General features: G+C 32.2%; 5 protein-coding genes, 1 long non-coding RNA gene and 2 other non-coding genes across 8 annotated transcripts; 5 read left to right on the top strand and 3 right to left on the bottom strand.

Annotated features, from left to right (window-relative positions):
* Nucleotides 1-792: 792 nt before the first annotated feature.
* LOC137825835 (uncharacterized) lies at nt 793-2,321 on the top strand. Its single transcript, XR_011083366.1, has 3 exons — nt 793-957; nt 1,038-1,103; nt 2,015-2,321. It is a non-coding gene; the product is annotated as an uncharacterized lncRNA (long non-coding RNA).
* Nucleotides 2,322-2,360: 39 nt separating this feature from the next.
* On the bottom strand, nt 2,361-3,665 carry LOC137825834 (uncharacterized). The gene has a single exon (XM_068631620.1). It carries the CDS (start codon nt 3,475-3,477, stop codon nt 2,635-2,637), a length of 843 nt encoding a protein of 280 aa, XP_068487721.1. The 5' UTR covers nt 3,478-3,665; the 3' UTR covers nt 2,361-2,634.
* A 1,106-nt stretch (nt 3,666-4,771) lies between these two features.
* On the top strand, nt 4,772-9,772 carry LOC137823799 (probable fructokinase-6, chloroplastic). Its single transcript, XM_068629072.1, has 7 exons — nt 4,772-5,214; nt 5,784-5,992; nt 7,215-7,427; nt 7,744-7,941; nt 8,064-8,201; nt 8,882-8,998; nt 9,376-9,772. The coding sequence occupies exons 1-7, from the start codon at nt 5,073-5,075 to the stop codon at nt 9,508-9,510; spliced, it is 1,152 nt and encodes a 383-aa protein (XP_068485173.1). The 5' UTR covers nt 4,772-5,072; the 3' UTR covers nt 9,511-9,772.
* A 2,603-nt stretch (nt 9,773-12,375) lies between these two features.
* On the top strand, nt 12,376-12,750 carry LOC137826194 (polcalcin Nic t 1). The gene has a single exon (XM_068632082.1). The coding sequence runs from the start codon at nt 12,491-12,493 to the stop codon at nt 12,743-12,745; it is 255 nt and encodes an 84-aa protein (XP_068488183.1). The 5' UTR covers nt 12,376-12,490; the 3' UTR covers nt 12,746-12,750.
* A 589-nt stretch (nt 12,751-13,339) lies between these two features.
* LOC137823798 (probable serine/threonine-protein kinase PBL7) lies at nt 13,340-16,559 on the bottom strand. Its single transcript, XM_068629071.1, has 6 exons — nt 15,296-16,559; nt 14,953-15,210; nt 14,677-14,849; nt 14,479-14,558; nt 14,236-14,383; nt 13,340-13,916 (listed from the first exon to the last, which is right to left on the bottom strand). The coding sequence occupies exons 1-6, from the start codon at nt 15,804-15,806 to the stop codon at nt 13,563-13,565; spliced, it is 1,524 nt and encodes a 507-aa protein (XP_068485172.1). The 5' UTR covers nt 15,807-16,559; the 3' UTR covers nt 13,340-13,562.
* A 2,243-nt stretch (nt 16,560-18,802) lies between these two features.
* TRNAS-AGA (transfer RNA serine (anticodon AGA)) lies at nt 18,803-18,884 on the top strand. Its single transcript has one exon. It is a non-coding gene; the product is annotated as a tRNA-Ser (tRNA).
* Nucleotides 18,885-18,965: 81 nt separating this feature from the next.
* Nucleotides 18,966-19,039, bottom strand: TRNAK-CUU (transfer RNA lysine (anticodon CUU)). Its single transcript has one exon. It is a non-coding gene; the product is annotated as a tRNA-Lys (tRNA).
* A 2,765-nt stretch (nt 19,040-21,804) lies between these two features.
* LOC137825761 (double-stranded RNA-binding protein 4-like) lies at nt 21,805-25,913 on the top strand. Its single transcript, XM_068631525.1, has 5 exons — nt 21,805-22,095; nt 23,002-23,255; nt 24,170-24,386; nt 24,474-24,864; nt 25,511-25,913. Exons 1-5 carry the CDS (start codon nt 21,981-21,983, stop codon nt 25,629-25,631), a joined length of 1,098 nt encoding a protein of 365 aa, XP_068487626.1. The 5' UTR covers nt 21,805-21,980; the 3' UTR covers nt 25,632-25,913.
* The last annotated feature ends 1,589 nt before the right edge of the window (nt 25,914-27,502 follow it).

Raw genomic sequence — 27,502 nt, 5'->3', positions numbered from 1 at the left:
GACTCTACAATAAAAAAGTAAGCCAGCAACCATTAATAAAATAACGTTATAAACCATAATATCATTATTGTCCCCAAGTGGTTCTTTGCCACTGGGACAGCTTGGATTTGAAGAAGTGATTTGGCCACCTAAACTATTTTGTGAATTAATCCTAGCATTATATTAGAGGATAATGAAGGATAGGTGTAAATTGCTGCACTTCACAGATGTACAGTCACATATCTGATGTGATTTACAATAGTGTTTTTCTTTTTGTTTATTTGTTTACAATCTGTTCAGTGTTTCAGATTGTGTGGCTTTATCTTTTTTTAGTAGTTTAATCTGCTGTGTTGTCTTTATTGAGATGAAGTGGGGATAGAATAGGTTTAGTCATTTAGGAATACTCAGTTTTGTTTGGTTCCGATACTTATGATCATTGTTTGATGTAAATTTCTTTGAGTCATCTTGTAGCTTTCTCCATCCTTTTGATTTTGCCTGTTGGTAGTTTATGTTCATTTGTACTAATTTCTCAGATACTTTGTTCCACTTTGTTTTTAAACATATCTTTACGAGTTTGATCAACCTACGAAAATAAAAATTACTGACTTCATTTTGGGTTCCACTTTGAAACTCTCTAACTATGGAAAGGTTTTGATGTCTTCACTCTTTTATTTTGCTATTTATCTTATGGTTAAAGAGATAGTGATACAAATGAAGGTTTTTTATATTCAGTTCAGATTAACAGTGTTGCATCTGGTTTTTATGCAATCCTGATACTGTATGGAAGTAACTTATTTGTTGATGTCCCTGCAGCTAATGATTTTATCCTTGTTCAAAGGAATTGGAAATGTCCTTATGCATGTTCCAGAAGTTGGTTCTTTATTGTTCACTTTTCTGAAGCAATGCTATGAAGAGCTCAGCATTTCTTGTCTAAAATTGTCAGAAAATGAAATTCAGATAACATGCCTTTTGCTGGAGGTATGTGTTTTGTGTTTAATTTTAGTTGATGGAACCTTTATTCTGAGATTAGGTGTGAGCTTATTCCACTTTGTTTGTAGAGTTGTGTTATGTCATCTCCCACTTGGCGGAAATGATCTACAAGATGTTTACTCAAAGTATTGCGGGTGAGATATTTTATGTATATTTTTCCGATATCATGTATTGTTATTTTGAATATACTAACTTCATTATTTGGACATTTCAATTTCGGGATTTGAATATGGATGACCTGCATGTGTAAAGCCTTGCATCACTGTTTTGAAGAAACTGAACAATAAATTCTATGTGGAGTTGAAGAATGAAGTCAATGTTTTATTAGCAGCATATCATTCACCATAATTGATGAGTTGATATAATGATTGCTGCATTTTCTTGACTAATTAGTGCTGTTCCACAGTGAATTTTCACATTTGTCTATAAATTATATTTATGATGGTTAGCAAAATGATACAAAGATTTAAATAAAAATTGAAAAGACTCAGTGACTGCATGGACTGGCTTATATGAGGAGACCGAGACCGAGAATATTGAAACTTGAATAATGAGTCTATCTTTAATTAACCTTGGTCTTTCTGGAAACAGTTTTTGTTTAAATGTTTGAGAACTCCTGTGTACTGTATGCAGATGATTGAGTACATACAATACAAATGTTTTTTCCACATTCTATTTAAAACATGAGGACTAATTAATAACATCCTTAACATTGTCAATTAATTGTAGCTTTTTTAAATGAATAAATAGAGATTTTGTTTTAGAAATTCTTAAATAGTAAGTAATATGGTGGTGACCTGAGTCAAAATTTTAAAACTGTAAATTTCATTTTTGTCAATGGCCATAGCCTTTTGGGTCAGCGGGTTGTTTCGCACTATAAATGTTATTTGTTTATTTTTGCGTTATGCTTCTTTTCAATGTCCTACCTCACCTAGTTGGGATTGTTTCTTTTAAATGTTGTGGGAGGGTTCTTCTAATTAATTATTCCACAATAGGGGGAAAAGAAATGTAGTTGGGAATAATTTTGGATATGTTGGAACTGCAGACTAGTTTCTCAACTGTTGGCTACATGCTTGCAACGAAGAGCTTTATAGTTAGTTCTACAAATGAAAAGGTGCTGAAGAAACAAAAATTGGTCATATGCAGAAGAGATAATCCAGTCTACATCCTTAGTTCCCTTCTTGATGTTTTGCTATTGAAGAAGGTGATTTGGTTATGTTATGGGTACTGCCAAGATTAGTGGTTGAAGCATTTAATTGTCCTAAATTTTCAATTTGATTATTGCAGGCATATACTGTTAGGACCCCTATTTAAGCTTCAAAAATCGTTTATGGTAGTTCTTTACTCTGCAACTCATTGGTCACAACACAAAATATCTATACACAATCCAATTGAATTCAGAAACCTGATAACAAGTTGATGTTAAATTTGAGTTCATAACAAGTTGATGTTAAATTTGAGTAGGGATTACTAATAGCTCCAAGTACCCTTACCAACAAAAGTAATATGATCCACTAATTACCACAATACAAAGGATCACGACTGCACCACCATTTTAAAACCTTGATGAAGTAGATCTTAGATCTTACATCAAACATACTAACTATGAGAGTAAGCTTGAACAAACATAAATCACGCTAAATTTCACAAACATAAACACACCCATTACTGTTGTTGATTTGGAGGGTTTGGGGGAGGAGGCATGCCAGGTCGAGGAGGACCAAACACCGGAACACCGCTGCCAGGTGGTGGCGGCATGCCGGGGCGAGGCGGAGGAGGCCCAGGCATGCCAGGGCGAGGCGGAGCCGGAGGTCCTCTCACCATCTGTCCTGGAGGAGGAGGTCCCATGGGGCGCTGTCCAAACTGCGGGGGCGGAACAGAGAACTGAGGCGGAGCTCCACCAGATCTAGGAGGACCAAATTGCCCAGGTGGCATCGGAGGAGGCGGACCCCTCGCCATGGGGGGAGGAGCGAATTGGCCTGGCATCTGCCCCGGTGGGCGCATCACCGGCGGGCCGCCAGGATACGACACGGGAGGCGCATTGAGATGCGGTGGGCGCGAGATCTGTGGCTGCATCATGCCCGGGGCAGGGCCACCAACGCCGCGAACTGGACCCGCGAGCCCAGGCTGGGCCTGGATACCGGGGGCGGGAGGAATGCCTCTGCCGGCGGCACGACCGATGCCGGGGCCGGCGAGGGCGGCGGCACTGACAGCCTTTGAGCGGGACTCTTCCGGCGGAGGTGGGCCCTCGACGGTCATGGAGATGACCTCCTCGCCGCGGAGGAGGAGAAGACCGAGCGTGCGGCGGTCCTCAAGGTCGCCGCCGTCGGCGGGCTTCTTGCCCTTAGCAGGAGGAAGCTTGCGGAACTCCTCGCAGTCACCGAGAACAAGGTTCATGTGGCGGTCGAACGCCATGAATTTTCCGACAAGCTGGCGTCCGTCCTGAATGGTGACGCGCATTCGGTAGTTGATGTACTGGAGCATCTTGGAACTCTTAGACATCGACATTTTGGAAGAACAAAAATTTTCCTCGCAGCTTCTTCAGTGAAAGTGTTCTAGGGTTTAAGATGAGTCAGTGAGAGAGGGAAAAATAGAAAGAAGGAAGAAGGTGAAAAGATGTTTGGAATTTTAGGCTTTTGTTTTTTTACTTAAGGGGGAAAAATCGTATTTTCATATGTAACCTGGGTTTTAAATTTTGCTAACTGCCGCGTTAAAACTCTAGCACTCTTTGTATTTGGATTGAAATTTTCAAAACTTACTAGATATTTAAATATATTAATTTATTTAAATAATTTCATTTTTAAATATTTTATTTGAGTACAACAATTTAAATTTATTAAACTGCATTTTATTTTATTTTATTTGAGTAAAATACTTCAATCACTACTAAATAGAAAATATTAGTTAAATGTTAAATGATTGTTAATAATAAAAAATAATAATATTAACTATGTTATGTTGTAGTCTATTTTGATTAATATTATTTTTCGGCTAAACTGTGTTAAAATATATTGAACTGAATTTGACAAAATTCTTTCACTGTTAACATGTGTCAAAACTGTTTTTAGTTTATGTTATCTATACTTATTTAAATTGATATTGATTGAGTTTGTTTTTACGAAATTGTTGATTGAGAGTTTTTTTTCTTCTGATTTTTCGATTGATTTTGATTAGAAAATTTCTTCAACTGATGTTAGCAAAAAAAAAAATCATACTCTGTTGGTCAAAAGTTTCCCTATTAACGCTAGATAAAAGATCTTGACAAACTATTAATAAATAATAAGATTGATATTATTGATAAAAAATTATTCTTATCAATATTAAAAAAATAGAAAAAATATGTACTTTCATAAAAAAAAATTAAGAGAATGAGAATTTTCAAAATCAAGAGTTCACAACATAATACAAAAGACCATAAGTGAATTTGAAAGCATACACAAATTATTATATTTTAGGTGGGATGTGAAGATATCTAATTTTAAGTAATTAATTACTATCTTATAATACAATTTTAAATTTTTTATCAATATAATTTTAAGTAATTCTTTACAATTATATCATCATGCCTAAATAATTACTTAAACAATGTTACATCACCAAGTAGATAAAATTCCAATAAGGTATTAGAACTAGTGAATTGAGTAAATTAGATCCATCGAAATAAAAGTTGATTAAAATATTATAAATAGATTGATATTTACAAGATATATAATGTTGATTTACTTACAAATATTTGCGTACAGGTGGCAGCGGTAAATAAACTAGGTTTGTTATTTAACGGTTTGAACAACATAAACATGTTTCTCAGTTGAACAGCGTCAGCACTAAGCAGTTCAAAACGTTCAGATGCTTATGAATCTTTCTATTATTGTCTGATAAATGAATTAATAAAAAAAAACAGCAGAGAAACTGCACATACTACGCAACACGGAGTAGCCCAGATTTCGTCCATTCCAAAGGCAATTTTCACACAAACCCCATCAATTAATTCTCTTGCCCCCATCACAAATCCAGAAAAACATTCAATTTCGGGTGATAAAGAGAGAAAAGAAAGGAATTTCAAGAGCTAAATCCTTGAGGGGTGTTTAGTAGTGATTTGTTTGATGGCTCTTGACTGTGGTGTTTTCAGCTTCAGGAGTGTGGCTTCTCACCCTCTAAGTTCTGTCAAGTTCAGCCAGCCCACTGTCAAAGCTTCCGCCTTTTCTTCCCCTCTTGCCCCTCCGATTGTCAAATTGAATGTCAGAGGTAATCCAAATTATGGGTCTTCATTAAGTCTAAGTTTTATGCATGATGTGAGGATGAGCAACTGTTTACTGTTCTGTTTGAACCTTTGTAATGTTTTCGAATATGCTTGTTGCAACTAGGGGAGGGTGCAGTTTGTGCTATCAATTTGAGTTGCGTGCATGTGAGCTTTTAGATGTCTTTGGGTAATAAACTTAATTAAGAGATGATTTAGTAAACCTGGCTCTGATAAGTTATTAAGACAAGAAATTAATAGGCATGCATTGTCAATGTAAAAGTTTTTCACTATTGAAAAAAAATCACCCATGTATGAATTTCAAGAGTTATTATAAGAATCTATAATTGTGTTGGTTTTTTTATCAGATGATAGTGTAGAAAACATAAACATGTTATTAAAATAAGCTTAAAATGTTAATAATAGTTATAAAACTATTTTCGTAAGTACAAATAAGCTTTGCAGAACCTCATTCAAAGTCCTCGTTAGTTTAAAAGTTCTTTCTTTAGTGTCACTTCTGTAGGGTATCAAGTTATGATATGAATGTATTTTAGTTCTCAACTTTTCTTTGCTACAGGAAAGGCTTTTCCTGGTGATGGGAGACCTGAAACAAAGGAATCACCTCTTGTGGTTTGTTTTGGGGAAATGCTCATTGATTTTGTCCCAACTGTCAATGGCCTTTCTTTGGCTGAAGCACCTGCGTTTAAAAAGGCTCCTGGAGGTGCCCCTGCTAATGTTGCAGTAGGCATATCTCGATTAGGGGGTTCATCAGCTTTCATTGGAAAGGTATTATATAAGTACTTATGTATGTTGTTTTATACTTCCAATAGGTGTAGGAAGCATCATATATACTTGTGCGCTTTGGCATACTGTCAAAATTGATTTTGCTAGCAAACTTGATATTCCAGGCATCCTTAATCCTGTGCTGCCAAACTTTAGGGGCTTGTTTTGTTAATCTCAGCATGTTTGTTACAGAATCAAGTTTTATGAAGCAGTAGATGATAAGGTAAATCAAGAGTTAACTCCTATTTTGGTCCTTGAAATATTTATGGGATGTCAAATTAGTCCCTACAAGATTTGTGTCATTAGTTAGTCCCTCTATAATGAAAGTTTCCACCACATAAGCGTCAAGTTAGGGCTTTGGCTTTTCTATTTTGTGTGATGTGCAGGAGGTATGGGTTTATTGGTAGATACTATGTTGGTGTTAGAGAGTTGAAGGGTATGTTTGCTTGAAACATGATAGGTCTACTTTGCTCTTGGGAATTACATGCAATACGAGTATCATCTGCTCTCCTTTGTTGTCAAGTTTCCTTCTCAATTGATTTAACACATGCTTGAAACAAATTGATCCAATAATTTTGAGATGATCAACACTAGGCTTGCTCCATGTCCAAGCTTCCTCGCGAGTCTTCCCTTCTAGCTTCTTAGTGGGTGATCTGATTAGAACATATACATATGTTGAGATTTCCTCCCCCATAGATAACTTGGTAAGCCTTTGCTCCTCAACATACATCTCATCATGTTCATAATGTTTTTTTTTTCCTTTCTACAATATCATTATATTGTGGTGTATAGGGAGGTGTAACTTCATGGATAATATACCCTCTCCTTCATAGTAGCCATTGAATTTTTCGGAAACATATTCACCACCTCTGTAGTTCTTATAATTTTCAAGAAATTGCCACTTTGCCTCGAAGCTAGGGACTTCAACTTCTTAAACATATCAAACACATCACTTTTCTTATTTATCAAGTTGACCCACACCCTCCCAGTCATATCATCAATAAAGTTGATCACATCACACCTTTTTAACTGTCTAACAACTTCTGTAACCTGAATTACAACCACTAACAGTTTGGTATGAAAAATGAAAGTCAAATGAGAATCTGGTATCAAGATAAATAAACTCTGATTTTGAACAGTATTTTAAGTTCTTATAAGTTGGAAGTCATTGTTAAAATGTCTCTTTTAAATTCGAGTTCAAGAATGTTTTTTGCAACATGAACAGGTTGGTGAAGATGAATTTGGATATATGCTTGCGGATATACTAAAGGAAAATAATGTTAACCATGAAGGGATGCGTTTTGACCCTGGTGCACGTACTGCCTTGGCATTTGTTACATTGAGAAGTGATGGAGAGCGAGAGTTCATGTTTTATCGTAATCCCAGTGCTGATATGCTGCTCCAAGAAGATGAACTTGATTTGGACCTAATCAGAAAGGTAAAACCAAAAGCAGAATTTGTGGTAGTCAAACAAAAGCAAAATGTACCCCGAGTGGAATAAAAGGAAAATCAAACTCTATTGAGCATGTTACTCAACATTCTTTCTGTTGCACTTTTCTCAAGTAATATTATTTGTTAAGCTACTCAACATCACTTCTTTCAACTAATATTTGGTGAATTTGTTTAACTATTAGTATCTGTTTGGATGAATTTCTTCATTGCCAAGTCTATGTTCCATTTCTTAATATTTTCTGCTCTAACTCTTCTAAATTTATAAATTCTAGTAACATTGTTCTATTATTTCATGCTAGCAGGCGAAGATTTTTCATTATGGTTCTATAAGTCTTATAACAGAACCATGCAAATCAGCACACATAGCTGCAGCAAAGGCTGCAAAAGATGCTGGTGTAGTTCTGTCTTATGATCCTAACCTGAGGCTTCCTTTATGGCCTTCTGAAGATAGTGCAAGAGAAGGAATTCTGAGTATATGGGAGACTGCAGATATCATTAAGGTAGAATATATATTGATTATATTCTTTAGCAATAGGTTTTTCTTGCTCTTTTTTCCAGAGTACGGAATGTAATGTAACAGACAGAAATACTATCTCTGGCAACTAATCTGATGACTGTTCAGGTAAGTGAAGAAGAGATTTCTTTTCTTACAAAAGGTGAGGACCCATACGATGATGCTGTTGTACGTAAACTATTCCATGAAAACCTCAAGCTGCTCCTAGTTACTGAAGGTGCAGAAGGTTGTAGATATTACACTAAGGTAAGCCTTCCAAACATGCTGTTTTCCGAAATTCATTTCAACTCTTGCTTATTTGTTTTACGGTCACCATTTGGTGTATCACGAGGCAGTAATGTTCACTAATTAAGCACTTGTTGCATAAACTTCACCCTCATATTCCTGTCACATTAAGAATTGAAGCAGCTTATTTGTAGCACAATAAAGGTACATATCATATTACAGTGTTTGTGTAATTTAGAAAAATGAATTGAACAACTCCATACGAACAGGATGAATAACTTCCTTTGTACCAATAGAATGTCCTGTTATCCCTTGAAGCTAAAGTTAAGGCAAAGAAGCTTGTGGGATTTGAACGCAGCACCAAGTGTCGCACAAAGAGACTTGGAGCCACTTGAGCCAAGGTTCTTAATCTTAGCCAATTTTTCAAAGTGGGATGCTGATGAAAAAGATATGTAATAATAAACCTTCACTATGTCCTTGCTGTAATTCTTGCATGCTACAGTTGGAACAGAAAATTGTTGAAAACAAAATAGGGAATATTTGTTTGACATCCTATCTTCTATTGGAAATTGATTGTAAAAGACTACTAAAAGAAGTTCTGGAAAAGTTATTAGTTATGATTTCCAATAGTATTTATGCTGCTAATTTTAGTGTATTATTGATTATTATGATTTGAAACCTGTCCTGGTATTTCTTTGCAGGAGTTCAGTGGCAGGGTGAAGGGATTGAAGGTGGATGCTGTTGACACCACTGGTGCTGGTGATGCTTTTGTGGCTGGAATATTATCACAATTAGCAGAGAATCCTTCATTACTTCAGGTGAGAAAAATGTATTTGCTTTGTTATTAACACATCCCAAAAGTTTACATCTCACAACTGGAGAAACTCTAGCAGTACGGAGCACATATTATTGCTTAAATTATTAAAAGAAATCTCAATTTCTTGCCTTAAATTCTCAATCCTGTAACTTTATGCCTGTAACCCAATGTAAAACACAGAAGAATTGAGAACTGGAATAAGAAAAAAAAGTGTTTTTAATCTTTATACTTTGGGTGCACATGGGTGCCCCATAAGTGAGTATAAGGCTTAAGAACTTAACTGAAAAGTGCAAACAATATAATAAATTTTACAATGTTATTTAGTTACAGATTATCATGTATGGTGAGACCGACAAGTTTTGTGATTTATGATTGCAGAAAGAGGAAGAGTTGAGAGATTCTCTCAAGTTTGCTAATGTCTGTGGTGCATTGACTGTGACTGAGAGAGGTGCAATTCCAGCTCTTCCCACCAAGGAAGCTGTTCTTGATGCTATGCTTAAGCCCGTCTCCTAACTTTGCTGCCACTCTCTGTAATTATGTGATCAGTGATGATAATTCTTTTTGGAGGAGGGAATTTAAATTCTTGGGAACTTGTGAGCTAGGACAATGAATAGGAACTGGTCATTTAGTTCAGGCAAAATTCTACACTAATCAAGTTCATCATTGGCTAATGGATAATCCTTCTCCATGCATCAATTTGTACTTGATCTATGATGTAGGAATTGCTGTGTAATTTGTTATATATTTTTTAATTTAACTAATAATTCCTTCTTAATCCTTCTTTGTTAGGTGAATTATTGTTTCATTGTTATAATATAATAAATAACTTTTTAAGACATAAATAAAAAAAGTAAAGTATATTTATTCTTTTACCAACTAAATATAAATAAGCATATTAAGAAAATGGACTACAAGTCTAATTCAATCCCATAAAACCAACTTATAAGGTTAAGGTTTGCACCTACTTATATACAATGAAAGACACTAATCTCTAGTCGATGTGGAATCTCTAACAAAGCGTGATTATTAATATGTTTATGGTTGATCCTTTATTGATGGAAGGAAAAGAATGAGAAGAGTAATATACTTGGTGAGAAAAACTTTCAAAAATAATTTCTAAATTATTATCTCACATATTAAATATATAAAAATTGATATTAAAAAAAAACTTTTAATCATTATTAAAGTGTGTTAAGAACTCACTGCACTATAAAAAAAATCAAGTTAAGAATAGTAGTTTACTAAAATCATTGTATACTTTGAAAGTTCTAAAAAAAGATGAGAGAATGATTCAATAAAATAGTTTGAATATATTTTTAGTTTTATATATGAGTTAAATTTACTTTTTAAGTGCAGAGATTCTTTTGTTGATTTTTTATTTTTTATAAAAAAAAATATTCTTTTAAGATGTTGTCTAAAAAAAATAAGTGTCAATGTGTAGTTTTTATGATTGAGAAAATTGAACACTTTGGAACTTAATTGTTGCTTAATGTAGGAAAATTACCCTAATCTGAAAATTATTGAATCTGATTTTATATTTTTTGAACCAATAAACAAATGAAGAAATTTAATCTCAATTTTTGTGTAAATTGCAGATGAATATGAAGCATTGAAAGAATGTATTCAAGAATTATTCAAGCTGGCTTTGAAAGAAAAAAAAGTAAAAACTTAATTGGATCACAAGAAGATTTAGCTCAAGCTAGAATTGCTAGCTCAAGCTAAAACTGTCCAGAGTTGATTAAAGGTGTAGTACTGATCTAGCTCAGGCTAGAATCGCTAGCTCAAGCTAAAAATGCACCGAAAGATCTAGCTCAAGCTAAAACGGGCTAGCTTGAGCTAAAGTTGATTATATAAATTCTGAAACATAACTCAAAACCAGCGGTGGAAAACAGATTGGGTTTTTTAGAGAGAGACTAGTGAGAGAAAGAGAAGAAACCTCTGTTCTTAGGAGAAGAACTTGCTCAGATCAGCCCTTCTTATGCAATCTAGATCAAGAATGAAGATTGGAGGAGCTGTCATGAGTGACTAAGTTCTTTCTAACTTGGGATTGAATGTAATTTATCTTGATGAAATGTATTCTTGGTGATATATATATATATATATATATATATATATATAAAATTCTCTTTTCTACTTGTTCTTGGTATTTTCGTTTTATGCTTATTGCTTGATTCTGTCTAATCAATAGAGTCTTGATTTTGATCCTTAAATTTAACTGGAAAGTACCTTTAAGGATCTGAAATAAACGAAAATACTTGATAACTTGTAATGCTAGGAATAGATTCCAGGTTATTGATTGCATTATAATTCTGTTCCTAAAGCTGGATGATTTGTTAAATATCTGAGGAATCAGTGTTTGAGAAATTATCTTATGAATTTCATCTGTGAGGAATCAAGATGAATGACTTTAAATTAAGCATCAAGAATAAGTAGTTTTGAGTATTATATATTGTATTATTCAAAATACAGATGATTGATATAAACGCAATTCAATCCCAAGTATCTTTCTCTATATTTGATAAGTTGGTTTTGTTACATCCAGAATCAAACCCTAAATCTTTGAGTTCTTGTGAAATCTTTAATTTGGTTATGAACAAAGTCTCAAAATTATTTTCTATACTTAATGAGTTTTAAAACAGAACATCTTAATTAGAATTGTTCTCTGTGGGTTCGACATTCGTACTTTAAAGAATACTATATTACAGTTGATTCGGTACACTTGCCGAGAAAAATCAACAAAGATATTGTCTAAATTAACATATTCGCTTAAGATGTGTGTAAATTAACATCCCTCTACTATTTATTTCTTTATTTGTTAAAGTGCAAATAATTGATAAATTACTGATAATTAGTATTATTTTAAATTTTTAAATTATACTTCTTCTGCTTTTATTTATAAGACTTAATTACTTTATCCATCAAAATTAAGAAAGAGTAAATTACTTAATCTATCAAAATTTTAAAAAAATGGTTAATTTATTTTATGCCAATAATTCTTCTTAAAATTATATATTTTTTAAACTATGTTTATTTTTAATATTCTTTTCTATCTTCTAATGAGTACAACTTCTTTTGTCTTGTTTTAGTTATAAATATTTGAGTTTAAGATAGCCTTTTAATTAAAATCTTTCAAATTTTCCCATTGCAAATTAAACCAAAGGTAAAAAACACTTTCAATTTTCAACCACACCTCAGAAACATTCTCCATTCATGTCCCAAACATTTTCAACCATAAACAAAAGTATAGTAATAAAACGGTTGTAAACCATGACCAAGTCTCATGAAATAGGACACCAACCCCGACATTAAAGGGTGTCCTTACATGAAGTGGCACCCCAGGTCTTTAAGAACCAAGTTCCAAACCCTTTGACCAATCTCCAATTTCACTGCAACTCATCCAAACCAAACAAAGCAGAAGGAACTCATTCATTGACACAACACATTGTTATCATTTGTTATATATTCTTTCTTTCTTTGTGTCTGTCTAATCACAATGGCTGATGATCCTCAAGACGTGGCTGACAGGGAGCGCATTTTCAAGCGTTTTGATGCGAACGGCGATGGCCAAATCTCTTCAGCTGAGCTAGGAGAAGCACTGAAGGCCCTTGGATCAGTAACAGCAGAAGAGGTGCAAAGGATGATGGAAGAGATTGACACTGATGGAGATGGCTACATTTCACACGAAGAGTTCACAGAATTTGCTAAAGCCAACCGTGGCCTAGTCAAAGATGTTGCAAAGATTTTTTAGATTAATTAACCACCACCCTTTTGTAATTAATATTCATTAATTCAATTTCATTCTTACTTCAGTTGTTCTATTCTATGTATGTTGTCACCAATGGGAAGATCAAACAGTTCTTGTGTATGTGTGCATGCTTTCTAACGTTCTGCGATAATGATCAAAATGTGAGAGGTTTATAGATTTCATTTTGTAATCCTCTTGGACCTTTTCTACAATGGGTGTTACATGGTAGGACTTATTGTGTGTATTATCAATTATATAACAAGGTCCTTGCCCTAGACGCCAAGATATAGGTGCACCAACAAGTAGAGATTATCTTATTAAATGGAGTCCACTTTAAACCATGCAATTTTATGTTTGTACGTCATCTAACCAAGTACATGGACACATAACATGGTTTTGTTCATTATCTATATATTTAACTGATCTTTGTCAATGCAAAATTGGTTTGGTTGTGTGTGTGTTCTTTTGATTGGTGGAGAGAGAGAAGCTGGGGTCTTCAAAAAATTGTATGTTCTAGAGCCATGAGAAAGAATCCAAAACACTCACAAGGATAAACTGATAACAATGAATTTTCCTACGCAGATATAACATTATCCATAAAAAATAATGAAAATAGGATTTATTGAAATTGTTTACCCATAGAAATAGTTGTTTACTCAAGAAAATATATTACACTTTACTCCTTGGGGTAAGGGAAAGATAGAGAGGCAAGAAATGTACAAACAAGCAATGTTCCTCTGAGCTTCTGTTCCTAGTAACAACTTGAAAACATTCACATCTAAACCCTGCACTATGGTGAGAATCTTGGAAAAAACAATTCTCAACGACCATAGAGAAAATCATCATCCTCACACTCTGAAACTCCAAGCATTGCCAAGGCCAAGTGACTTTTCATCTCATTATTTGTTTGTTGTAACTGAGGGTAATAATCAATCACAAATCCATTACCAAGATAACCAGACTTCCTTCTTCTAGAGAACACAGGCTCAACTTCACCTTTCAGTATTGCAACAATCTCACCTATGCTAGGCCTCCTAGATTCTTCATTTGTAACACAGGCAGCTGCTGCATCAACCATCCGAGCCATTTGATCTATGTAACTCGAATTGTACTTGACTTGAGGATCAAGCAACTCTTCAATGGCTCCTTTCCCTTTTCTAAGCAAAGGTTTAGCCTGCAAATGAATGTCACGGATTAAAACAAACTGAATTTTTTGTAATTACAAGTGAAATACAAAAATAGAACCAAAAACATTTGCTTAAACCAAACAGTCCTAAATGTCATTTTGCAGCTAGATCGGGTAAGATAAACTGAAAAAAATTCTATTTTATTCACTTTGTTCTAGTCTTGCAGAAGTCAGAAATTTAAAAGCTAAGAGTTATATCATTGATTTGTTCATTAATTATTGGCTTAATTGATAGGAGTTGTTGATGCTCTGAGGTTGGATTATATGAAATTACAAGCCATGACATGACACTTTATCATTAACTCACCCATACTACCAAGTTTTCCTCTCCAGGGGGTCTTTTTTCTTCAATTGGCTTGCGGCCAGTTAAGAGTTCCAATAAAACAACTCCCAAAGCATAAACATCAGTCTTATCTGATACTTTCCCATGTTGGAAATACTCAGGAGCCAAATAACTGTTGAGTAAGAGAAGATAAAACAATTTATTTGAATGTTCAAAATATGAAAATGAAAAAGCAAAATTAGATATGTATAGGAGTTAAGTTCACACCCAAATGTTCCTTTCACAGTTTTGCAAAGAAAAGGAACTGACGGGGCAGAAGTCCATGTAGCTAATCCAAAATCACATAACTGCAATTTAGCAACAAAAATAAACAATCAGAATGACTTGTAAGTAGTAAGGCTTCTTTATGATACAATTTCCACTGCATACGGTATACTACAACTTATCAGCAAAAGGGAATCTTACCTTGGGAATCTTCTTAGAGGAGAGAAGAATGTTTGAAGGCTTAATGTCTCTATGAACAACACATCTTTCTGTTCCATTATGCAGATAAGCCACGGCTTCTGCAATCCCAATTGCAACTTGATATCTCACAGACCATGGAAGTGGTGAACTACCCTTCACACTTTTCTTCTTCCCTATAAAAAAAGGTCATCTATAATCAGTGAAAACCATAAAATTCAATGGAAACAACTACATGACTAGCATTAGGACACAAACAAAATCAGAGAAGATGACTACCATGTAAGTGATGCTCTAAGCTGCCCCCTGACACATACTTGTATACCAAAAACAAACCCTCCTCTGAGTCAATACAGAACCCCACTAGAGGAACAACATTTGTGTTATGAAGAGAACTAGCAATCATCAATTCTCTACAAAACGCCTTAGCACACTCCTTGTCTTCCTTGTCCAACCTTTTAATAGCAACAGCAGTCCTCCATAGCCCAACTCTTCCTTTAAAAACACAGCTCAAGGCACCTCTCCCTAACACTCTCTCTGTCCGCAACAAAACATAGAATGTCAATCTCACTCAAAGGAATCAAATTCAATTCCACCAACAGAATATTCACATACAAGTTACCTTTGGAAAAATTTTGAGTAGCTGACAGAATTTCACTATAGCTGAACCTGGTCAAGGGGTTGAAGACTGGAGATATGCTTTTCCCCAGTGAATGTGTTCTCCATTTCATCTCCTTAATTTGAGATTCATATTCCAAATTTACCATCAAAAAGGTTGCAGCGGCAGCAGCAGAAGCAGAAGAGCTCATGTTGAAGGACTCAACCTCTACCTGAGAGCAGAAGCTGAACCTGAAAGACGAGTGAACCGATTGAGGGTCAGCACTTGCCAATTCTGCTCCAGACTCCGCCAGCAACCACGCCTTGTTATGCTCCAAAGTGGTCTTCCTTTGACCGTTATGGTCGTTGTTGTCACCACAAGGACCAACACCAACACATGCCAAGGCAAAGTCCCACATGATTTTTCTCAAAAGGGTCATGAGTTTGAGCCTTTTGTGCTCAAAAGAGTCATTTCCAACTGCAGAGGAAACATGTGCATTGGAAACACCCTTGGTATGATCAGAACAGAAACTCATAATGAAGTAGAGAGAACAAAAGGGTCAGAGAAAAAAGATAAAGAAGAAAAGTTGGGAGAAACTTCTTTGCTTGTTGGATTGGAGCATTTTTTTTTCTCAACCGCACAGAAAAGAAGAAAGATGGGAAGTGGTTGGGGTTGTCTTTGAATAATTGAAATTGGATTGATGTAAGGTTGCATCAGAGTGAAAGAAGGTTAAGAAAAGTTGGCTATCATCAAGGGTAAGGGTGAGAGTGTGGTGATGATGATGACACCACCTTTCAAGTTATTAGTTATGTTAAAATGATTATAGTATAGAGGGAGGAGAGAGCAAGAACTGATGGTGAGAAATGAGAAAGAGAATCTCGTGTTTCTGAGACTGAAGGTGACAGAAGGTAGAACACACACCAGGGAACATTTTTCAGCATAATTTAGTTGTTAGGTAGGGACTCATGAATAAGAAAAACCACACATAAAAAAATAAGAAGAAACTACTTATAATGTATGATGATTCCAATATGCATGCACGTAGAAACTCAATTATATTATAAAAAATGAAATATTTGTAATTGAATGGATAGAGAAATCAACTAAATATTCAACAACTTTTTTTAAATTGTAAAAAAATTACAAAGCAATAGATTGAGAAGTTTAAATCCAGCAAAATCAATATCGAATATTCGATTGGCTTTGCAGTTTGGTAACCATACAGCCAATTTCTTCAAATCATGTGTTTTTTCATATTTTGATACCATGACATGATGTTTCTTCACATAATTATATATGTATATATATATATATACTTTGTTGTCTAATTTTTTTTAACACGTGGAGTGCGATTCGGTGTCCTAATGGACCCTACCACTTTCATCAAATATATCTATCTACATCGACCCTCCATTCATCTCCACCCATGTTTTTCTGTGCATTCAAATATTTTTTTTATCTCATATCTTAATAATAACTTTATTAAAGTCTAAAGATTATTAAAATTATTTCTTATTTTTTAAAGGCTAATTTTCACTACTTTTACTTTAATTCCATTGCATTGAGTTTTTATGCTATGAATATTTATTTCCTTCTTTCAATTTCAAGTTCCTTATTTTCTTTCCACCGTCTAAACAAAGACTTAGTGAGAATGTCCAAACAAACACGTAATCTCTTACCATGCATGCTAAAACATTTTTTTTAAAACTTGTATGTGTTAATAATTAATTTCCATTAAAAAAACTTATTCTAAAAGGTCCAAATTTAGAAATCTTATTAAGAGAATTGAATCTAATAACACTTAAACCAACCACATCTTGTTGCATGCTAAAACATTTTATTCTAATATAAAAAATATTTTTTATAAATATTTTCAGAAAAAAAAATCATAAATTAAAATTAGTTTATGCATAGGCTAGTATGTAAAAACATTTTTATTCTCCTTAGCTAAATAGAGGAGGGGCATAACGTGATGTATGATTTTGAATGCTAAAAATACAAATATTATGTAATGAGGTACTCAAAGTCAGAATAATAAATATGCTTATGGAAGCTCTATGAACTTTTTACCAACTCTTCTTTGGGTTTGTCATATTATAAATTACGTATTATAACACATAACTTCCAATTCAAAATAATTATTCACTTACATATGATTTTAAGTATATGCTTTAAGCATAAGTTTATTTCTAAACTATTTATAATTAGAAATGTGTTTGGTTTTTTTATAGTTATAAATATGGACCAAAGTGTTCACAATTACATATGGTTTATAAATATGATCAGTGTGGAAATTCAAAAGCTTATGGTTATAAATATGAGTTTAATTGGGCATAACGTATAATGTAAACAAACTTTTAATAACAAAATACAAATGTTTGCGTAATAAACTTACCCATAAGTCAGAGTAATATTAAAATTGCTTATGGAAGCTCAACGAAATTTAACTAACGTTAATAATCAAATGTTTAAAAACGTTCTTCCAATTAAACATGGGTTTGACCTTTATTAACTAACGTTAATAAATTATTAGTCATCTTAAAAATATAATTTATTGCAATCATGAAACTGTAAACAAGCTTTTATCACCAACTAGTTATAAAAAAATTTATAATGAAAGTAATTTAATGTTTCTCATTGGTAAAACATTTTTTCGTCGAATATTTAGACTTGAGTTGTTTTATGTTGATTTTTTTTATATGCTTTCTTTAATAAGATATTCTCATGTATACACATACTTTGCTATTATTTTAGTACGGTATTTCTATAAATCCATAATATTAATAAAAATACTTCTATTTCTGAGTTTATCTTTCTAAAGAAATTGAAACTTTTTAGACAACTTTTTTTCTATGAACAAAATAAGGTCAAAATATTAGGAAAAAACTGGAAAAAAAAAGGTAACCAAAATCACAAGTTTTTTGTTGTTTCATTTAAAAATTATTTATTATTTCTTGAATTGACAAGAAGAGATTGAATGCAATTAATGAACTTTTTTATATTAAAAAAAATATGGATAAGAAGTTAGACTAGAAGATGTACCCTACTCAACAATTAATGAAGTTTGTTAGGCATTCCAAAAATTAATTTTGAAAATGGATGCAAATCAGAAACAGAGGCTGGGCTTTAATAATTGGGCCCAACCCTGGTAAGATATTTTATTTTGGTGAACGATGAATTAAAACTAAAAATTAATTAAAATGTGTAAAATACAGTTTTATATTATTTTTAATATACAAAATAATTCCCGAAGACAATAAGTTGACAAATCCCTTATCATTCTTTAGGATGAGACTCAATAATAAAAATACATAGGAAACATTAATTGCAAGTAGTGGAAAGCTATTGATAAAATTACATTAAATATTTTAATTATGAAAATTAGATATTAAATTTTATTTAAGATGTTACATTTTGTTAAGGAAATTATACTTTTATTTTCTTTAACTCGATAACAGTTTCATATAAATTAATATTGTGAAAACTATTACCTTAAATATATAGGTAAAATTATTAAATATAACAACAATCGTGGACGTGCCGGAGTGGTTATCGGGCATGACTAGAAATCATGTGGGCTCCGCCCGCGCAGGTTCGAATCCTGCCGTTCACGTTTTTTCTAAAAATAATTTTTTTTTCTTTTTTAAAAATTTAGAAGAAATCATTTTTAAAAATGCAAAGAAAAATGAAAAATCGCTAGAAGGAGGGGTTGAACCTCCGACCTTGTGGTTAAGGGCCACACGCTCTAACCAACTGAGCTATTCCAACTTGTTGATTATAAAGGATATTTATTTAATATAACAGGTATATTTAAGACTGAATCTCAATTTTAAGGACACTTTGATTATTTTCTATTGGAGTAAAATAATTGTCGCAGTCTCTTATATGGATACACGTGTATCTCCCAAACATTAGAGGGTTTTTTATTAGGAAATAAGTTTGTTATTATTTATGTCATCTTATTTAATTATAGATATCCTTCGTTCTAAATATAATCTTATAATTATTTTTAAATGATCCAAGTATTTATGAAACTTTATCTTAATATTTCTAAAATTAGATATTTGCAAAATATCAAGTTGTTAGTTAGAAGAGATAATATATTTCTTCCAACAAATCATGTTTTGTATTATTATAAAGTTTATTGTCTCATTTGAACATTTATTACATGATAAAACAAAGAAACACTTAATCCACACGCTCGTAAAAAAATAAATAATCATTTTGATAAAAAAAATATTCAAAATTGCACTATTTTTATAAAATAAAAAAACTCATTTTCTATATCACTGACTGTTGGGAAAAAATAATGCAATACATTTATTATAAAAATGTAATAAAAAATAATTTTGTTTTTCAAATCCATTCAACTTGCTAATTACATCAATTATTTCTATGAAAATAAGAAAAAAAATCTTATAAATAAAAGGAGTTGTGTGAAACAACTTTATTAATTTTTTTATTATAAATTAATTTTAAATTATAAAATTTTATTTAATTTTTACTTTAATCTATTTTAAATTGTTTTACGAATGTCTAATAATGATTCTTCTTAAAAAATTAGTAAAACGTTGATTTTTAATTTTTCTAAATTTAAATTAAACAATTTTAGTTCAACATTAAAATTAGACATGAATGTTTAATATTTGATCTTTCGATAAAATTATTGTTGTAAATATATTAATTGAAAAGGTCTAAAATGACATTTGAGGCATGCTATTTTTATTCTTTGATGGTATTTTACTTTTGGTTCTTAGATGGTTGCTATGGCGCAAAATCTAAAGTCTTTGTAATCTTAGTCAATAGTAAATATTTTTTGTAATTTGATCGATAATGCCCTTTAATATATATTTTTTCCCAAAGTTTTATCATGACTTTATGAAATATATGTTGATATAATGACAATTCATTTATTTTTATTCAAGTATTCAGTGTTATCATAAAGTATCGGTTTTATTTTTTTCAAGTGTTTGTTGTATCATAATGTCTAGATTTTAATTTTTTCTGTATTTGTCAATATTATACATTTAAATCATATATTTATGAATTCTTTGTAAAGTTTGTATTTTCTTTCTTATGTTGAGAAGAATTTATTTCTTAAAAATTTCACATCGACTAGAAATTAGGATATCTCATTGTATATAAGTGGGTGCTTAAGTTCATTTTGTAATATGGTATGAGAGTCATTTTGAGTTTACCCTAACGAGTGTTTGTTGGGCTTATTAGGTCACCCGCTATCAGGTCGTTATCGGATCACCCATAATATGTTATCCCACGCACGAGCTGTCACTCCCTACACGAGGGGTGTGTTGGAGAATGTTTGATAAAAAAGTATGAATTATTTGGAATGTTTTGTAAAGGTCTATATAACTAGGGGTGACAATGCGAGCTGGTCTGCCCTGCATAGGCCAGCCCCGCATAGAATTTGCGGGTTGATTTTTCTAACCCGCCCCGCATAAGGGTTGGCTCGCGAGCCTGCGGGCCAGTCCGCATAAGAAATATTTATTAAAAATTAAGTTTTTAAATAAAAATTTTGATTTTTGATTTATTTAGATGCATGAGATAAATGGTCTCATAATATTATTTTCCTTAAACATGCGTAGTAAGATGCTATTAAAAATTTCAGAATGTAAAATATGATGCTACATGAAGAAAATATGGAGTGTAGAAAAAAAAATTATACATTTTAAAGTTATGCGGGTTATGCAAGCCAACCCGCCCCGCCCTACACTTAGCCCGCGCGGATTATGGATTATGCGGAACGGGTCTAAGCGGACTAGTGGGTTGAAATAACCCATGATTTTTTTTCCACTTTGCCACCCCTATATAGTATATATTCATTCATAACATGTTCTTATTTTAATTATTGTTTATATGTTCAAATCCTTCATGTTTTAAAATGCCATCCCATGCCAAGCACCCACTTCCACCATTCCTTATCACATCAAGAACTGCATATGCATTGCATGAGCAGATTCTCAAGCAATCCTACCCACAACAAAGCAATTATCTGCAAATTATCTGTGTGAAAACACAATGCACTAAATCATAGAAGTTTTAACAAAACCTACATTAAATAAAAAATAATTTACAAACTAAAGTAAACACAACAAAAAATCATTAAATATTTAAAAAAAACATAAACAAAACCAAAAAAAGAAAACACTACTAAAATTATATCCCAACTCACAACTTCAAATAAAAAATAAAAAAATAAAAAACATGAAATTATGACGTAAGATACGGCACCAAAATATATAAAATTTGTATATAAAATCTTAAAATCGTGAAGCATTACATCATTTTTAAAAGAAAAAAAAAGTTAAAGTTATATTTTTAATAACAATTTAAAATAAATAATACAAATATAAGCTTAAATACAGCTTCAATTATAAAAGTTAGAAAAAAAAACCCATAGAATTGGACAAAGGCAAAGTTGTAAATGAAAGCACCACACAAAATTGTGTTTGAAAACGTTTAAAAATAAAAATAAAAATAAAAATATTTATTTTGGTAAAAACCATCAAAATAGTACCATTTTTTTTGTAAGAAAATATTTTTTTTTGGAATGAGGTGTAAAAGTTGCAGTGCTTTAATAAATAGTCCAAAGCACAAACAATAAAAAAAAAAAATCAGTTCTCATCTGAAGTTCTTATCTTTCATTGCTGATTCTTAAACCCTAGAGGGATAAACTCTCCGTCCTCCACTCATGGCTTCTGCCCCTTCCGACTCTGCTCCTCCCGACTCTGCTCCTCCTTCTGACTCTGCTCCTCCTTCTCTACCTGCGGTTCCTGTTCCTGTTCCCGTTGTTTCTCAGTCTCCTGGTAAGTCCTTTACTTCTTCAACCTAACATCGAAACCTATTATTCTACTACTGTGTTTGAGGCTATTTGGGATTTTGACAAAACAATTATCTTGGAAAACCCTTTTTAATTAATTTTTACTGGGAATGAATTTGGCCTAAAACGGTATAGATGTTTGTGGATTTTGTTATATCTGTCACTTTCATTTTTTGAAAACTTTGCTGTGTAGATCCATAGACTTTTTATGCTAGATCATGCTTTCTGTCAAGGGTTATTTTAAACTGTGGTAGCTGTTTCCTTGAGATCTTTGACAATGCAGGAAATTGTGGTAAATGCTGCCGCCATTGTGTTTGCAGTTAACTTATGCGGTTTATATTACTTTTCTTCTTGAAACAGTGTTAAAAAAAGTCCAGTAAGAATGATTTTTTTTAATATAGTTTTTATAATTTTAGTTGGCAGCATTAGTGTGCAATTTCCTTACATTACATTATCATGGTTTTAAACTGTGTTTTGCAACTGCAATTGGTGTCACAGTGTGCATGATTGTTTACTCACTGCAATGAAATAATATTCTCTATAAGTTAAAATTAGTTTATGTACAAGTTAGAAATAACGACTTAGAGAAGTTATATGAGAGAGCTTCTTTAAGTTAGCTTATGCATAAACTAATTTTAGCTTATGAGGAATCTAATTTAAATTTTTCCTCTTATTTTTTCTCTTATAGAAGGAACTTATGAAGGAGGTTGTCCAAACAGGCTCGGATTCTATCTAAATGTCAGATAAATTATTTGATATGCATACTATGTATGAGCTTATGAATAGTTGTTGCAATCATCACACTTTTTCTTTTGTTGAAAGTCTTGATGCATCTATGTTAAATGCAGAAAAGATTTCCAGTGGTCTGAATTGTTCTCGTGAAATTTTGCAGGACCTTTGATGTACAAAAATCGGTTGCATGAATTTGCGACAAGGTCAGGCATTGCTATCCCTGTGTATCAAACCGTTAGCGAGGGAGAGCCACATAATCCAAAGTTTAGGTCAACTGTGTGGGTGGCTGGGATTAGTTATACTTCCCAATCCACATTTCCCCAGAAAAAAGCTGCTGAACAGGAAGCATCTAGACTTGCTCTAGAAATTACCCTTCAGAAGACCAGAGATGAAGGACCCTCTCTTGTCAGTCAGGTATGATGTAACACAACTTATTGTCAGTTTTTTCAGTAGATGCAATACACGTATAGAAATTGTGAAGTAATTTTGAGCTAATGTTTGTTAATAATACCTTTCAACAGTTTAGACATCAAACACTGCTATATGTTAGGTTTGTTTTTGCTTACTCTGCATCTGATTGACAAACACCCTAGTGCTTTGTAGAAATTAGAAGGATTGGTTTCAGTTTTGTGAAAATGTATGCTATCTTGCCTTATAGTTAGATACAATGTAGTTTCTATTGTTTTTCCTAACGAAATATCCTTGTTTATCAAATAAAATAAGTTGTTTAGTGACGTTTGATATCTTGCGCAACCTGTCATTTTCAGTTAGTGTACATATAAATGTTAAGATGGTTCCTGTCTATTTTGAATTCTATAATAAATTAAGATGTGCTTCTGCACATGTGATATTTTTTATTGGATATATACCTCTGTAATGATGAAGAATCTTAGTTGAAGATCATCTTTGTGAAATGGCACAAAGGCTCTTAGTTTTCAGCAGGTAAGGTAGAGGTCTCAAATAATCATGCAAGTTTGGTACAATAGAAGTATCATCATCATAAATATTATTTGTTGCCAATGAAACTTGAGTTTGGACCCTTCCTTATCTTACTTTGTTAATGGTTTGAAACTCTTCCAGTATAACTTGAATTAATCATTCTTATATTTGTTTCTTGCAAAAACGTTTTCATATCAAGTGCTTACTGCTGTTGTAGCAATTTATTGCAGACTTATAAAAAGTAAATAGCCGGTAAAATAACATTTATCTTAATTATGCATTTATGCTTCAGTTAAGTTTTGTCATTGCCTCATTTTGATTTGGTTTAGTTTTATCATTCAATATTATATATTTTTTTAAATTGTTGATTTTTTTTCATTATCTTCCAGATTTCTCCATTTTGCAAGTCTATCATAAATGAATATGCTTCTAAACTGCATATTGAAGGACCTTCATACAACACTGTTCAGCAACAACAAGGAGGTGTACTTCCGGTTTTTACAACATCTTTAGTTTTCAATGGTACAAGCTACACCGGTGATCCAGCCAGAACCAAAAAGGAAGCTGAGCAGTCGGCAGCACACACTGCTATTCTTTCAATTATGGGTATCATTTTGTGTATGCTTAATTACATATTCTCAATATATTTTATATATCTATGTGCTTACCTGCTAAAATGACCATTTAATGTAGGTGATTCTAGCTCAGGAAGTAAGCTCTGTGAGATAATTAAGTCGAAGTCTTTATATTATGATGCAATCAAAGGAAAGGACATATCTCTGTTACAGGCTAATGCAGTGTTATCCACACCAAATTCAGAACATAGCTCTCTTACACTGGATCGGAAAGATGCAGTAGTTTCAGGTTCTGTTGCTGATAATAGTGAAGTTAAAGTTGATTATCCTGAGTCTTCTGAAATTCAATCTACATGTCAAACATTTCAAATTCCAAAACAAGAATCTTCTCTTCAAGCCACCCTGCCTCTGCAACCAGGTTCAGCACATTCAATTGATGATGGTGTAAGTTCAAAAAGGCGGAGAAAGAGCAAGAAGAGGGCTAATAAGAAGTCACGGTTGGAATCTCCGTAAGTTTCTATAATATCACGTGTTATTTTGTTTGGTGTTTCTCTTGCTTCCTTGTCTATTTCTTTCTTCAGTCTTTTCTACTCTTCGTGTATGTCTAAGTGTAATTGTCCCTGCAAACAAAAAATTATTTAGCATTTAGCCTACATGTTTCCATTGACTTCCACATTTTTGAAGTTTACATTGTCCAGGTGGATGTTAATGCATTGTCTTGAGTCAATTCCCAGTGAGGTGAAATCACTATGAATATTATGTAAAAGAGAGAGGATATATGTTATTTTTAAATATTATTATGTATGATATAACATTTTATATAGTTATTAATTATATTATATTTATTTAATAATTCATAGATAGTCGTCATTCTAAAGAAAAGTTTATCATCTTACTATCTGAGTGAGATCATACATTGGTACGCATGCTGAAGCTTGTGCCTGGTGGTAAGTAAACAAGTTTGTGTTTGTATTATATAGTGAGGGATGATATATAATACTGTTTTGGTGGCTTTGTGTTGTGACTTGATTTAAAGCTAGATAGATATGGTTATATATTTGCTTGTCTGGGAGGCTGAACTAGTTTTCTTTTCTTTTTCTCATGCTCTGAATGTGTCTTGTGATTAATTGAATGCTCTGTTGTGAAAATTTGCAGGTTACCGATTACTACAGTTCCCATGAACCAAGCCCCTCCATGCGCAGATCCCATTAACCAAGCCCCTCCATGCACTGCAGATCCCATGAACCAAGCCCCTCCTTGTTCGGTGGCACAGTAAAAATATAAAATGTGATGCAATTCTTGTATATGTTGCAAAATCCAAAGACTAAGTTCATGCAGAAAAAACCGTAGATCCTTGTTAAAATCTACTAAGTGTTATTAAAATCCTGGTCTGGTGGCACTTGGTACTTGTTTTGACTTCAAACTTTTGTTGTGAAGGCACAGCTTTACTCTCCTGTGGGGGCTGTTCTATCATCTTGTACCGCTGACCTGTCTTGACTATAAGCTAGTTTTAAGAATTTTTTAGGACTGCCTCAAATATATTTTCTATTAATCTAAACTTTCCCTTCTTAATATTTTTGCATCAAAATTTATAGATTTATGAAAAATATTTCGCATGCATGGTATTATAAAGATTTTCATCTTTATTTTGGAATTATATATATATTTTTTTCCTTTATTAAATTTATATAATGTTAAAATTGATATTTTATGTTTACCCGACCGTGTCATATATTATTGGTTCGATTTGAATGTAAATTAATATACTTGTTAAAGTTATGAATTCGGTAAAATGAAGGAAATTTTGCATTAACTAGGGTTCTTGTGATCTGCTTAAAAAACTTGAATTAAATAATTTGAATGAATGGAATTTTTAATACCAAAATGTTTGAATTACACTAAGTATTTTGGATCATACCAGTTTTAAATTGGCTTTTAAAGCCAAATTATTTTTGAACTGGTTTCAACTTCTATTTTAAACTACTTTTGTTTAATCAATTCATAAACTACTTTTGTATTTAGCCTATTATTTTGGTCTTATGATACAAGTAAATAGAGTTGTGCATGATTTGGTTTTAATTCAAATATTTGAGAAATTATAATGGTTTTTGGGATCCAGTTTTTAATCGAATCTAAACCAATTTTTAGGCTTTGGTAAGATAAAATATAATATTTATATTTAAAATAACATTGATACTAATTTGAGAAATTATTAAAATAAATTGTTGAAATTAAAATAAATTTTTGGTAATTAAGAATCTTGTGCTATTTGAGGTATTTCTCAATTTTACTATATTAATCTATTTTTACCAAATTTTAAAATATTTATATTTTTAATATCAAAGTTTTAAATAATTTATTTAAAAATTTAAACAAAACAAATCTAAAGACACTATCATGTGTTCAATTGGACTTTACCCTCTTGCTCCTATTTTAACCTATATTCTTTCTTTTTTTTATAAAGATTGTGATCACGATTTTGTATTTTTAGATATATTTTTAGAAAATCAAAGTTATATTTTTATCTTTTCAGAAAAATATGTTAGCCGTATATGTTTTTTTGATTTGCCAAGAAATTTAAAAATTGTTGTTTGTTGATGTAAAGACGATCTAATATAATAGTTTTACAGGACAATAAATGGAGTAATTACATATTTTATGAGGAAAAAAAATAATTAATGTGAAAATTTTACACCTTTCATTTTGATTATCTTATCACAAAGACAAAGTATGGAAATCAAATTTTAAACAAATAGCAAATTTAAGCACCTTGATACAAAAATACACATACTAATATAAGTTTTTTTTAAAAAAATTCAGTCTATCATGAGTTGTAATAAAAAAATTCTTTCTACTTTCAATCTCTTGTTAATTTGATTTGAATGAAAAAAATATATTAATAGTCTCATAATACAGTCATAACGCTTAAAATTAATTAATAGCATGTAACATTTAAAAGATCAAATACAAATTTTGTGATAAATACATTATTTCTACCACATGTAAATATAAACTATCCAACTACTATTTAAAATAATTTGAGTTTATTACATATAAATATAAAAAAAAATGAAGCATTAATTATTTTCTTACAATTTTGAAATACAACAAATTAATTGTTTTATACTTTTATTTATTTTCAAATGT

This window comes from Phaseolus vulgaris, chromosome 8 (assembly GCF_000499845.2).
Source record: "Phaseolus vulgaris cultivar G19833 chromosome 8, P. vulgaris v2.0, whole genome shotgun sequence".
Lineage (NCBI taxonomy): Eukaryota > Viridiplantae > Streptophyta > Magnoliopsida > Fabales > Fabaceae > Phaseolus > Phaseolus vulgaris.
Note: the sequence above shows the minus strand (reverse complement) of the source record. Positions and strands in the feature narration are given on the sequence as shown.

What these genes read in the sequence shown, in the direction of transcription:
- LOC137825834 (XM_068631620.1), bottom strand. Translation starts at nt 3,477, where the DNA reads ATGTCGATGTCTAAGAGTTCCAAGATGCTCCAGTACATCAACTACCGA.
- LOC137823799 (XM_068629072.1), top strand. Translation starts at nt 5,073, where the DNA reads ATGGCTCTTGACTGTGGTGTTTTCAGCTTCAGGAGTGTGGCTTCTCAC. An exon ending in CATCAGCTTTCATTGGAAAG is followed by an intron (nt 5,993 to 7,214) that starts GTATTATATAAG and finishes CAACATGAACAG; the next exon opens with GTTGGTGAAGATGAATTTGG. An exon ending in AGAATCCTTCATTACTTCAG is followed by an intron (nt 8,999 to 9,375) that starts GTGAGAAAAATG and finishes TTATGATTGCAG; the next exon opens with AAAGAGGAAGAGTTGAGAGA.
- LOC137826194 (XM_068632082.1), top strand. Translation starts at nt 12,491, where the DNA reads ATGGCTGATGATCCTCAAGACGTGGCTGACAGGGAGCGCATTTTCAAG.
- LOC137823798 (XM_068629071.1), bottom strand. Translation starts at nt 15,806, where the DNA reads ATGAGTTTCTGTTCTGATCATACCAAGGGTGTTTCCAATGCACATGTT. An exon ending in CTTAGAGCATCACTTACATG is followed by an intron (nt 14,850 to 14,952) that starts GTAGTCATCTTC and finishes CTTTTTTTATAG; the next exon opens with GGAAGAAGAAAAGTGTGAAG. An exon ending in AGGAAAACTTGGTAGTATGG is followed by an intron (nt 13,917 to 14,235) that starts GTGAGTTAATGA and finishes ATTCATTTGCAG; the next exon opens with GCTAAACCTTTGCTTAGAAA.
- LOC137825761 (XM_068631525.1), top strand. Translation starts at nt 21,981, where the DNA reads ATGGCTTCTGCCCCTTCCGACTCTGCTCCTCCCGACTCTGCTCCTCCT. An exon ending in TGCTATTCTTTCAATTATGG is followed by an intron (nt 24,387 to 24,473) that starts GTATCATTTTGT and finishes CATTTAATGTAG; the next exon opens with GTGATTCTAGCTCAGGAAGT. An exon ending in AAGTCACGGTTGGAATCTCC is followed by an intron (nt 24,865 to 25,510) that starts GTAAGTTTCTAT and finishes GAAAATTTGCAG; the next exon opens with GTTACCGATTACTACAGTTC.